The 12,340-nt window shown below is 46.5% G+C and overlaps 1 protein-coding gene across 2 annotated transcripts in view; it reads right to left on the reverse strand.

The window, feature by feature from the left end:
• Positions 1-295: 295 nt before the first annotated feature.
• dph1 (diphthamide biosynthesis 1) overlaps positions 296-12,340 on the reverse strand; it is an 831,546-nt gene continuing 819,501 nt past the window's right edge. The window contains exon 11 of one of the 2 annotated variants that reach the window (XM_063031915.1): positions 296-747. In XM_063031915.1, the coding sequence (XP_062887985.1) occupies positions 637-747 (111 nt within the window). In that variant the 3' untranslated portion in view covers positions 296-636. The remainder of the gene's footprint in view (positions 748-12,340) is intronic. The other variant, XM_063031914.1, reaches the window with a different exon arrangement.

The raw sequence follows: 12,340 nt of genomic DNA on the forward strand, positions 1-12,340 counted from the left end.
ACTCCCGAATCAGATGCTCTGTTCCAAGCTCTGACACAGAACAAAGATGTCCAGGTGGACAGGGGAAAAGATTCAAAGCTGTTTTCCAAACCTTCCTGTTGAAGACCAAAACATCCCTACTGACTCTGAGGAAACCCTCCCTCATGATCATTCAAAATGGAGAAGATGCTTTTGGGTCAGCAAGAAGAACTTGCTGGGAAGGTGCAGGAGTCCAATGCAAACTGTGGAAGAGCTAGGCATCTCCCACCCACAGAACTGGAGAAGAGTGAGTCGTCCTTGATCCCGAGTGGCTGACGGAGAAAAACTCAAAACAATTAAAACATCTAGTGCTCAACAAACAAAGACAGGTGAATAAATCCAAGACAATTAATCTGTTTATTTCTGTTTGTCAGTTAAAAGATTGTCCCAAAGTGCTAACCCACCACTGCCATGGCTTTGACTAGACTTGCACCTCATCTGTACCGATGTGAATTCATAATTTGAATCAAAACACCAAAACAATCCCATTTTGTGTATTTGCCCCTCAGCGAGCTGAAGGACAAGCTGGATAGGTCAATGGTGGATGTGAGATTCCTGAGTTTCTGTCATCTCAGTCGGACTGTTGATCTCTTGGTGCCTGGGATCATACCTGTGCTGTCATTGGGATGGCAGCTCCCCTGACTGGCTCTGGGCAGTCTCCTCTCGTTGGCACCCAGAGTCTATACTCGTCCCCCCGACGGCTGCGGCATTGGGTTCTGCTGGCTTGGCCTGGGTGAAGAAACGAAACCAGGTCATGTTCACATAGAATGTGCCGCAAACATCAGTGGCCGGTGGGTTCAGGCCCATAACTTCTGCCTCCCTGCATTACAGTATCAAGTTGAGATGATTAATCAGTCCCCTGGCTGTCAACTGAGGTGGCCACAGTGCTGTTGGTTTTAAGAAGTGTGATTGAACACTGCTCTATGAACGCAATATCTGTGAATGTAAGAGAGGAGGAAGCTGTTTCTGAAATGCTTCAGGCTCCTGTACCTCCTCTCTGATGATAGTAACGAGAAAAGAGTATGTCCTGGATGGTTGGGAGGCTAGTGATGGACACCACCATCTGGAGGCATTGCCTTTTGAAGATGTACGTGATGCTGGGGGACTGGTGTCTGTGATGGAGCTGGCTGTCTGCAACCCTCTCTGCTTTTTCATTCCCCGATTTTATTCCTGTTTTTCTGCATTTGTATCTTTATTCCTTTTTACATTTTTGCCACAACTATTTCCTTGCCACAGACATTTCTTTGAGGCACACTATAAAATTGAGGCCACACACAAAATGCTGGAGGAACTCAGCAGGTCAGGCAGCATCGATGAAAAAGAGTAAACAGTCGACGTTTCGGGCCGGGACCCTTCATCAGGACTGGAAAGAAAGGGGAAGATGCCAAAATAAAAAGTGGGCGGAGGGAGGAAGGAGGATAGCTGGCAGGTGATAGGGGAAGCCATATGGGTAGGAAAGGTAAAGGGCTGCCAAGGAAAGAATCTGATAGGAGAAGTGAGTGGACCACAGGAGAAAGGGAAGGAAGAGAGGACCCAGGGACAAGTAATGGGATGGAGAGAAGTAAAAAATCAGAGTGGGGAACAGAGGAGGGTGGGGGGTGGTTAAGGTTGTTTACCAGAAGGAGAAATTGATATTATGCCATCAGGGAGGAGGTGATAGGCAGGCAAGAAGAGGTCAGAATAGGGAATAGAAGAAGATGGGAGGGGGAGGGAATTTTTTTAACTGGAAGGAGAAATCGATATTCATGCCATCAGGTTGGAGGCTACCCAGATAGAATATAAGGTGTGCCCCTCCACCCTGAGGGTGGCCTCATCACGGCACAAGAGGAGGCGGTTGACCGACATGTCGGACCGGGAATGGGAATTTCCATAGATGCTGCCTGACTTGCTGAGTTCCCCTAGCATTCTATGTATGTTGGCTTAGAATTCCAGTGTCCGAAATCCCTCACATTCATAAAATTGGGAGTTATTTTCTTTCCACTTGGTGTACTGGCCACTCAAAGAAGAATCGTAATCGGAAACAAATGCTTTAGCCGACTGGATGACTGTAAGGGAAGGGTACCCCATTCCAAGGATTAACATGTTGTCTCCTTTGTCTTCTTCTCCAAATAAATAACAAATTATGGTTAGATGCCTTTCTCATCTCCTCCTGCCTCGCCTGTTCTCCACCCCACACCTTACCTTAGAACTTGTTTAGGAATGAGTGAACGAGTGTGGAAAATATTTACAAGGATGTTGCCAGGGCTTGAGGGACTGAGTTTGGACAGGCCAGGACTTTATTCTTTGGAGTATGGGAGACCGAGAGTTGAGCTTACAGTGGTATACATAATCATGACCGGCACAGATAGGGTGAATGCACTCAATCTTTATCCCAGGGTTGGGGAACCCTGGCGCACCTCAGGCGTGTGTGCTTAGCCCACTGCTCTGCTCTCTCTATACCCATGACTGTGTGGCCAGGTATAGCTCAAATACAATGTATAAATTTGCTGAAGATACAACCATTGTGGTAGAATCTCACATGGAGTTGAGAGGGTGTACAGGAGTGAGATATACCAGTTAGTTGAGTGGTGTTGTAGCAACAACCTTGCACTCAATGTCAGTAAGATGAAAGTGCTGGCATTTGTCAACTATAACACTTGAAAACTTCTATACAGTTACCGTGGAGACCATTCTGACAGGCTGTATCACTGTCTGGTACAGGGGTGGGAGGGTGGGGCTACTTCACAGGACCGAAAGAAGCTACAGAAAGTCGTAAAATTAGTCAGCTCCATCATGGGTACTAGCCTCTGTACTATCCAAGGCATCTTCAAGAAGCGATGGCTCAGAAAGGCGACGTCCATTATTAAGGACGCCACCTCACCCAGGGCATGCCCTCTTCTCATTGTTACCATCAGGAAGGAGGTACTAAACCTGAAGACACACACTCAGAGATTCAGGAACAGAATCAGAATCAGAAACAGGCTTATTATCGCTGGCATGTGACGTGAAATTTGTTAACTTAACAGCAGCAGTCCAATGCAATACATAATCCAGCAGAGAGAGAAAAAATAAATAAATAAAATAAAACATAATAAATAAACAAGTAAATCAATTATGTATATTGAATATATTATTTTAAAAATGTGCAAAAACAGAAATATTGTATATTAAAAAAGTGAGGTAATGTCCAAAGCTTCAAAGTCCATTTAGGAATCGGATGGCAGAGGGGAAGAAGCTGTTCCTGAATCGCTGAGTGTGAGCCTTCAGGCTTCTGTATATCCTACCTGATGGTAACAGTGAGAAAAGGGCATGCCCTGGGTGCTGGAGGTCCTTAATAATGGATGCTGCCTTTCTGAGACACTGCTCACTAAAGATGTCCTGGGTACTTTGTAGGCTAGAACCCAAGATGGAGTTGACTAGATTTACAACCTTCTGCAGCTTCTTTCAGTCCTGTGCAGTAGCCCCTCCATACCAGACAGTGATGCAGCCTGTCAGAATGCTCTCCACAGTACATCTATAGAAGCTTCTTCCCCTCTGCCATCCGATTTCTCAATGGACATAAACACTACCTATTTGTTTATCTTTTTCTGTTTTTTCTCTCTTTCTGCACTACTCATTTAATTTAATTTTTACACAAACATACAGTGGATCCCAATTAGGACCAGAAAATCTTTGCCCAATTAAGAGGCTGTCCCAGTTAGATGAAGTTTCAAGGAAATCGTTGAAAGAAGGAAAAAAAAAGACGAACTATTGTTTAACTGAGTAACAATTTAAGTATTTAAATGAAATACAGAACAAATTAGAACACTACCAATACCTGTGTATTAATTCCTAATAGTTATTAACAGAGGTATTCACCGACCGTGTTCTTTTGATTGATTGTAAATGAACAAAATTAGCGCAGACACCTAGTGCAGATAATGGACTATCTTCACACAATGTTTCAGATGATTGCATCCTCTAAATCTACATTTTAATTGTAATATTCATGATGATTGTAGATACCTTCATAATTCCTAACCTGTTGAAGTAGTGAAATCATTTCACTTTCACACCCGGCCATTTCTGGCATCTCCACACCTGAGTGCTCCAAACAGGACTGAGCAAAACAGTTCAGAATTGTCTTACTGCTTAATTCACAACATGTGCTGGATATATTAAACCTGATTTTGATTCCCCTTTTGAAATACCAACCCTCTCCTGTGTGTATTTGGGCTGTTTTACTACACAATGCCCTGTCGAAGTGCAAGTGGTCCGGGTATTGTGTGGCCGTGCACTAATACTGTGTGAAGCTAACGCCGTGTGTCACGCCATGCAGGTGACCTAAACTGGCCAGCAGAGAACTTGCCGGTGTCTATCTCCTTCTTGCAAGCAAGAAAAGAGACAACTCAGGGGGCTTTGTTCTGTCTCAGTGAGTCAATCAATTCCACAGAAGTGGAGAAAGCGGAAGAGGGGGATCAGACACAGCAGGATTCTGCTCTTCAATTTCTTCCACAATTTACCTGCGGTTGACTGTGCACATTCGACCAGAACCGATTCGCTTAACGTGGCTGAGCCTTAGCCCAACGTGCTTGTGATAAGCACATTGCAGCAGTTAAGGCACCATCCAACATACTGCCACGGCCAGATAATCAAGAAAATGACACACCGTGAGATTACACAGAGCTGGCTTCAGAAATCATCCGTCTCTAAATATTATCAGTCACTGTATTTCATGGAGCATTAGATTGGGAATTCCAAAATGGAACACGGTAAAAGTGCTTCCGGCCAAAATGAGCTACCCCACTTGCTGCAGGAATTTCAATCTGCCGGGATATTACTTTTATTTCTAGGAATGACGGAGGGGCAATAGAGACAGAATTGGTCCAAATCGGGGTTGATAATCGAGAAAGTGACACACTGTGAGATTACTGGGCTTCACCTCTAACTATTATCAGTTACCATACTGCATGGAGCTTTTTGCTGGAATGAGTGGAGGGAGGCCTGGCGCTTTGCAGCTGCCTGTGTGTGGGAAGGGGAAAGGGCGGGTCTTTGGGGTTCTAACGTTTTTCCTGTCACTCATTCTCCGGGGTTCTGACGTTTCGTGGATGTCCGTGGAGAGCAAGAATTTCAGGTTGTATATTGTATAATATTAAACGGAACCATAGAACAACTAGATTGGGAATTCTGAAATGGGACTTTTTGGCCAGAATGAGCAGCCCCACTTACAGTCAGGAAATTGCATTTACTTCTAATAATGTCAGATGGGCCACAGAAGACAAAATTGGTCCAAACTGGTGTCTGGTAAAAGCTCTCCCCCCCACCCCTGACTGATGTAAAGGCTCACGTGTTGCTTCCAACAAGGTTACAGGTTGGAAAACAATGATAGAAGAAAGAGAGAGGTGAGGAAGGAACCACTGTGACCTCTCAGAACTCTTGGGCAAACAGCTCAAGCTAAGAATAATGCAGTTAGTAGAGCCTCTGCCTCACTGCACCAGACAGCCAGGTTCGGTCCTGACCCTGAGTGGAGTTTGCACATTCTCTGTCACTGTGTGGGTTTCCTTCCGCAGCCCAAAGACTCTTCAACAGAACTGAATATTAATTTAATTTTAGAGGAACAGCACGGTAACAACCCCTTTCAGCCCAGTGAGCCTGCACCACTCAATTACACCCACGTGACCAATTAACCTACTAAGCCGTGCGTCTTTGGTATTTGGGAGGAAACCGGAGCACCTGGAGGAAACCTATGCAGTCATGGGGAGAACGTACAAACTCCTTACAGACAGCAGTGGAACTGAACCCGGATTGTTGGTGTTACAGTACCTTAACTTTAACTGATTCTCTTTCCACCATGGTGCCTGAGTTGTTGACTGTTTCCAACATTTTCTGTTGAATTGGTAGCAACTTTTAAATTTACTGAGGGGTTCCCTGGAATAAACATGGAGGAGACACCAAAACGATGGGCTGTTTAGAGAGTCAAAATCAATTTAGCCTGGCATTTGGGAGAATTCACTTCCCCTAGGCCTAGAGAGAGCTAAGGGAGGAATTTGCTGACACATTCCACAGATGCTTCCTGGCTTCTGGAGTAAAAAATTAGCATTATTTGTCACACGTGCATAGAAACATAGAAACAGAATGCGTCGTTCTGTGTCAACAACCAACACAGTCAAAGGATGTGATGGTGGCAGCCATCAAATGTTGCCGTGCGTCCAGCGCCAACTCAGCATGCCTACAGCTCACTAACCCTGACCTGTGCATCTTTGGAAGGTGTGAAGAAACCGGAGCACCCGGAGGAAACCCACGCAGTCACTGGGAGAACGTTCAAACTCCTCCTAGACAGCAGCGGGAATTAAACCTGATTTGTGGTTGCCGGTGGTGTAATAGAATTACGCTAACTGCTACACTACATAGGCTAAGAGGGATATGGACCAAGTGCAGGCAAATGGGTTGGCATGGACGAGTTGGCCCAAGTGGCCTGTCTCTGTGTTGTATTGTGTATGACCGTATACCTGGATTGGAACATGTGCAGGTCTGTGCTGTGTGTGCGATACCGTCTGTCTGAAATCCCAGCTGGTGTCTGTGGGTGGCGCTGTTCACCTGACGGTGAGCAGACCCTTGGCAGGGCAGGAGGGGGAGAGAGTGATGGCAGCAATCTCGAGTGGAGCCAATTTGGGATATATTTCATAGCAATTAACAATAAAGCAAACACTCCTCGAATCCTGAATAAATCATTAAATGCCAGCAATTCTCCCACTCACAGCTGCAAAATGGGAAAAATAAATAAAATCTCACGGAGAGCGGTGGCAGAAGATAAAGCCAGGTTTTTATTGTCTTCTTGTTTTGCTAGCTGCTGTTCAGGTATATTGAGTGTATCTGTTGTTATGACGTGAATTGGCCTGGTCTCCCTTCCCCCACTCCAACCTGATCCCGCCGTCCTTACTCTCTTCAGCTCAATGTCATACCTACTTTGCAATTTAAAAAAAATGCAATTGTTTCTGCACTTTACTCAGTGAAATTGCAGTTTACTGACACCGAGCCTGCTTTCCGACCTTTCTGCTCCTGCATAATATTTGCATTCTACCTGTAAAGGTCACTATAAGTGCCTCAACCCCGTGGGATAGGGAGAAAAAAAACACATCAAGGAAATCTTCTGGGGCGGGGAGAAAGAGGATGGGAGAATGAATGGGATATGGAGAGGAGGAGGGAATAAAAGCAAAGGAAGATAGGGCAATTGGAGAGAAGGTGAGGGTAAAGGAGAGGTACAGAAAATGGGAAGGAGCAGATGAAGTGATAAGAGGGGAAGATAGGAAGAGAAGAACGATAAATAGAGAAAAAAGAAAAGGAGGGCAAGAAAATGCCAGATAGTGACAGAGGATTGATAGATAGGTTTATTAGTGTTACATGTACTGAGGTACAGTGAAAAATTTGATATCATTTTATCGCCTCAGTTCATTGAGATAGTACGAGGGAAAGGCCATAACAGAATGCAGAATGAAGTGTTACAGTTACAGAGTATACTGCAGGCAGACAGGAAGGTGCAACGCCATATCAAGGCAGATTGTGAGGGAAAGAGTCCACTTCATTGTACCAGAGGATCGTACAGCCTTACAACGGCAGGATAGAAGCTGTCCCTGAGCCTGAAGGTAGGTGCTTTGAGGCTTTTGTATCCTCTGTCCAATGGGTGAGTGGAGAAGAGGAAACATTCAGTGTGGGGTGGGGGTGTCTCTGCCAGAGTAATGGGGACTGTGGCCTATCTTGCTGGACCAGTGAGCCTGGAGTCAGAGTCTGTGGGTTTGTGAGTCCAGGCCAAGGATTGGGGGGCTGGAGACCCAGGGGCGGACTGACTGTGTGTGTGTGTGTGTGAGCATGGTGGGTGGGGAGAGGCTTGTTTTGCTGTTATTATTTTGTCATTGTGTTGTTGCTGTTGTTACTGCCTCTGTTCGGCTGAACGTCGTGGGCACTGGAGTGTGCGGCAACACTTGCAGGCTGCCCCAGCACAGATTTAGGTGTGTTGGCTGTGAACACAAACAACACATTTCACTGTTTGTTTCAATGTACAGGTGATAAATAAGTAAATCATAATCTGAATATGATTATGTTGGTTGCTTTACTGAGGCTGCCAGAAGTGTACACAGAGTCCATGAAGAGAGAGAGAGTGTGAGGACGAGAGAATAAGGGACAATGAGGTAATTGAGATAATGTGTAATGAGTGATAAAGAATCATTATCGGACAGTGAAAGCCGATAAAGACACAGTGAAGGGTTGTGTTGAATCAGAACACTGGGGGATAAGAGAACTGGTGCAGATTAGACAATAAAACCATAAGACATAGATAGGAGCAGAATTAGGCCATTTAGCCCATTGAGTCTGCAAGTTGATTAGCAAGGGGGGGGGGCGGGGGGACCTGGTCTGAGATGTGTAGCATCACATTTGCCTGTTATTTCCAGTAAGTTTCTACAAGGTCACCTAGGGTCTCTCTGAACACCAACAACCTTTCAATACCCCCAGTGTTTTCTGCCTTCAGGGCAGCTTCAGTTGAAGTGTATCACTCTATCTGAGCCTGAAACATCTCTGTATTCTTCTCACAACGTATACTACCCACCCAGCTTTGTATCATCAGCAAGCCCTGGCTGTATTACATTTGATTCACAAGTCCAGGTAATGGATACGGTTTGTAAACAGCTGGGCTCCAATACTGATCCAAGTGGCATCCTGACCTGAAAGTGACCCAATTTCCCTTTGTTTCTGTTTTGTTAATCAATCCTCAAAGTTCAAAGTAAACTTATTATCAAAGTACATATATGTCACCATATACTACCCTGAGATTCATTTTCTTGCAGGGATTCACAGATCGATGAAGTACAAGCACTGATTCCGCTAAGCTGTGCCGGTGTGCGGCTGTGCAGTAACTGAAATGCTCCTGTGCACATAGCCTTTCTTGCCGCGCTGTGACAAGAGTCCTTGATGAGGATGGCTTGGACCCCAATGCTGGAGTATCTCAGGCAACGATCGACACACGGTTTCAAACTGGATCGAGAACCTGAGCACAAGACAAACATGAGACGGAATCATGACTAGGCTTACGACTGAACACCGAACCTCAGTTCAGGTGCTCCTAAAATGTTCAATCCCTGGTCCCAAAAACATGACTGCCAATTAGCGGGACTGTCCTGAATCTTTAAAGGGGTTGCGCCAGTTATCTACACGCCAGGGAGTTAGGGTGTCTAAACCTCAGAAGCTGGTGCGGATGGGTGCTTGTCGTAACAGAACCCACTCCACTATGGTCGACTCCTGACAGCCCTGACTGCCCGGAGAGACATTGACTGTAGTCATAGATGAGAGCCAATTCCAAGACGTCTCTTTCAGGCACCGTGCACCTCTCATCCTGTCCAAATCCTTCCCAGTCCACTAGATATTGCTGAACACCTCAAACAGCGAGTCCAAAATTCTTCTCACAGTGAAAGCCTGTTCCTCATGAACGAACTTGGGTGGCAGTGGGGCTAACAGGCTGATGTTCACAGGTTTTAACTTGAAAGCGTGGAAAGTGGGATTGATCTTGAGGGTCTTGGGGAGCTGCAAGGTGTAAGCCACTGGGTTTACTTTCCTGAGAATCCTGAAGGGTCCAATGATCTTGGGCGCCAATTTCCTGGACTCCACTCGGACAGGCAAATCCCGAGTTGACAGTCAGATCTGTTGCCCAGGCTGCAAGACTGGTCCCTGCCTTCTCTTGCAGTTAGATTTATTGAGGCCTTCAGGGTAGAAGTTAGCAAAATCTCCCTTGCCCTAGTCCATTTCTCCCTGCAGCGTTGCACGAGATCTTCACCTGTAGTAACTCCAACCTCTGCCTCCTCCTAGACTGGCATTTGAAAGGGGGCATCCCGTGCGCTGAATGATGTAAAGTGTTGTGGGCGACCTCTGTTCACATCAAACGGTTGCTCCATTCATTCGATCTTTCAGAGGCCAGGCATCTGAGGGTACATTCCATACCTTGGTCACTCGCTCCATCTGGCTGTAAGACTCGCTGTTGCCCCAACCAATTTGAAAAACACCCTGCAGAAATGTGATGTGAATAGATCCGACACAGTATCCACTAGAAAACCATGGATCCCGAAGACTTGCTGCAGGACAATCTTGGCTGTCTCTGCCACAGATGGAAGTCTGTCCAACGTGATGAATTTGTATCCTTTGAAAAACGATCCACAGTTACCCTGATAATGGTCTTCCCCTTGGATGTGTGCCCATGGTCCTTCCGGAACAGGTGGAGGGTGGAGGAGCCCTTGAGGCTGGGTGAGGTGCTCCTTGTTCCAGGCGCACACTTCACATGCCAGAACGTATTGATGGACCTCCCTCGCCATTCTAGGCCACCAGTATCTTCTCGTAATGAACGTGAAGGTCCTGGCAATCCCTGGGTGAGTGGTCATTCTCGATGCATGTCCCCGTTGAAGAACCTGAGACCGGACATGACTGGGAACGAACAGCTGTCCCAGAGGGCCGTTCTGAGGGATCTACCCTTGCGCCTGGGCCTTGTGAATAAGCGTGTCGATCCCCCAACAAATAGGCACTATCACCTTGGCTTGGGGCAAAATGGTGGTAGGCTGCTTTTCTTGTTCGGGTTCGTTCCACTGATGGCTGGTTTCTGGTTCTTAGATCCCGGTCGATAGGTCAGGATGAAATTAGAATGGTTACCAAAAAAGGACCATCTAGCCGGCCTGGAATTCAGTCTCTTGAACGCCTGAATATAAGCCAGGTTCTTGTGGTCCCTCCATACGATAAAAGGGTTCTTGGCTCTCTCAACCCAATGACACCATTCCTCCAGAGCCACCTTGATCACGAGCAGCTCTCTATTTCCAATGTCATAGTTCACCTCTGCTGGGGATAGCCGACTGGAAAAGAACGCACACGGGGCAGTTTATTGTCTGAAGGTGTCCGTTGAGACTACGCAGTACCCAATTCCGACGTCTGAGGCGTCCACTTGCACGAAGAAGGGAAGGTCTGGGTTGGGTGTGTGACCAAAATGGGAGATGTCGCGAACTGTTGTTTGAGCTCTGTCAAAGCAGCCTCTGCCCCGGTAGGCCAAATAAAGGACCTGTGGATCTCTTGGTTAGTGCCGTCACTGAGCTGAAGTTCCTGATAAACTTTCAATAAAAGTTGGCAAGTCCCAGGAGTTGGTGGGCCTGCTTCACACTGGATGGTGGTGGCTAACCGCTGACTGCCACTGTTTTACTAGGGTCCATCTTGAGATTGTCATTAGGGATGATGTAGCCCAAAAAATAAATAGTGTTTACGTGAAATTCAGACTTCTCCAGCTTTACGTAAAGTCCATGATCAAGAAGCCTCTTTATAATATCTCTGAAGTGAGTGACATGCTCCTCCACAGACTTCGGGAAGATTAGGATGTCATCCAAGAGAACAAAGGCATACTTATGGAGATTATCCCGAAGCACATCGTTTATAAGGGTCTGGAAAACTGCTGGCGCATTCACAAGGTCGAAGGGCATGACCAGGTACTCATAGTGCCCTGTTGTGTGTTGAATGCAGTCTTCTACACCCTGCTTTATGCGAACCAGACTGTATGCACTCCACAAGTCTAGCTTCAAGAATACTCTTGGCCCTTGGAGAATCTCGAAAGCAGTGTTCATGAGTGGACAAGGGTAACGATTCTTGACCACATGTGATTTAGTCGTCTATAATCAATGCAAGGCTGCAGACTCTCGTCCTTTTTCTGTATGAGGAAGAAATCAACAGAGGCTGGAGAGGAGGAAGGCTGAATAAATGCCAGGGCACAAGCCTCCTTAATATACTCCTCCACAGTGCTTCTTTTCGGGCCTGAGAGCGCGTATAATTGGCCCCGCGGAGGTAGATCTATTGCACAGTCGTATTGATGGTCCAGTGGAAGAGTCGAGGCCTTTCCCTTACTGAAGACCTCTTCCAAGTCCTTGTAGATGGAAGGGATTTCTGCCAGCCTGGCTGCTGCATGGACCCCCAAACCTTCCCCTGAGGATGACTTCTGAGACTCTATCTGTTGCGGGGGTGGATTGGGAGACCCCAGAGTCTCCCCCATAGGTCCCCCACAGTCTTCAGTGAAGACAGAAGCCAAATCACAGTCCAAATCCTTGTCCATCTCCTCAGATGTCAGCAGCGAGTTTCGACAAATACTCCTTGTGATCCTGGGACTAGGTTCCAAGGATCTCCGTCTTGGAGCCTTCCCCTTAGATGGGATCCTTTGGCTTAGCTGCTAGAGTTCCAGACTTCTTGGGTAACTCCTTGGTTTGCTCCTGAACTAGAGATCTTGTTCCAGCGCACCCCTTACTGGACTGGGTCAGGACTCACACGGGCTTATTGGCTTGAGCCAGCTTGTCTTCCC

The sequence above is a fragment of the Mobula hypostoma genome, chromosome 23 (assembly GCF_963921235.1).
Source record: "Mobula hypostoma chromosome 23, sMobHyp1.1, whole genome shotgun sequence".
Lineage (NCBI taxonomy): Eukaryota > Metazoa > Chordata > Chondrichthyes > Myliobatiformes > Myliobatidae > Mobula > Mobula hypostoma.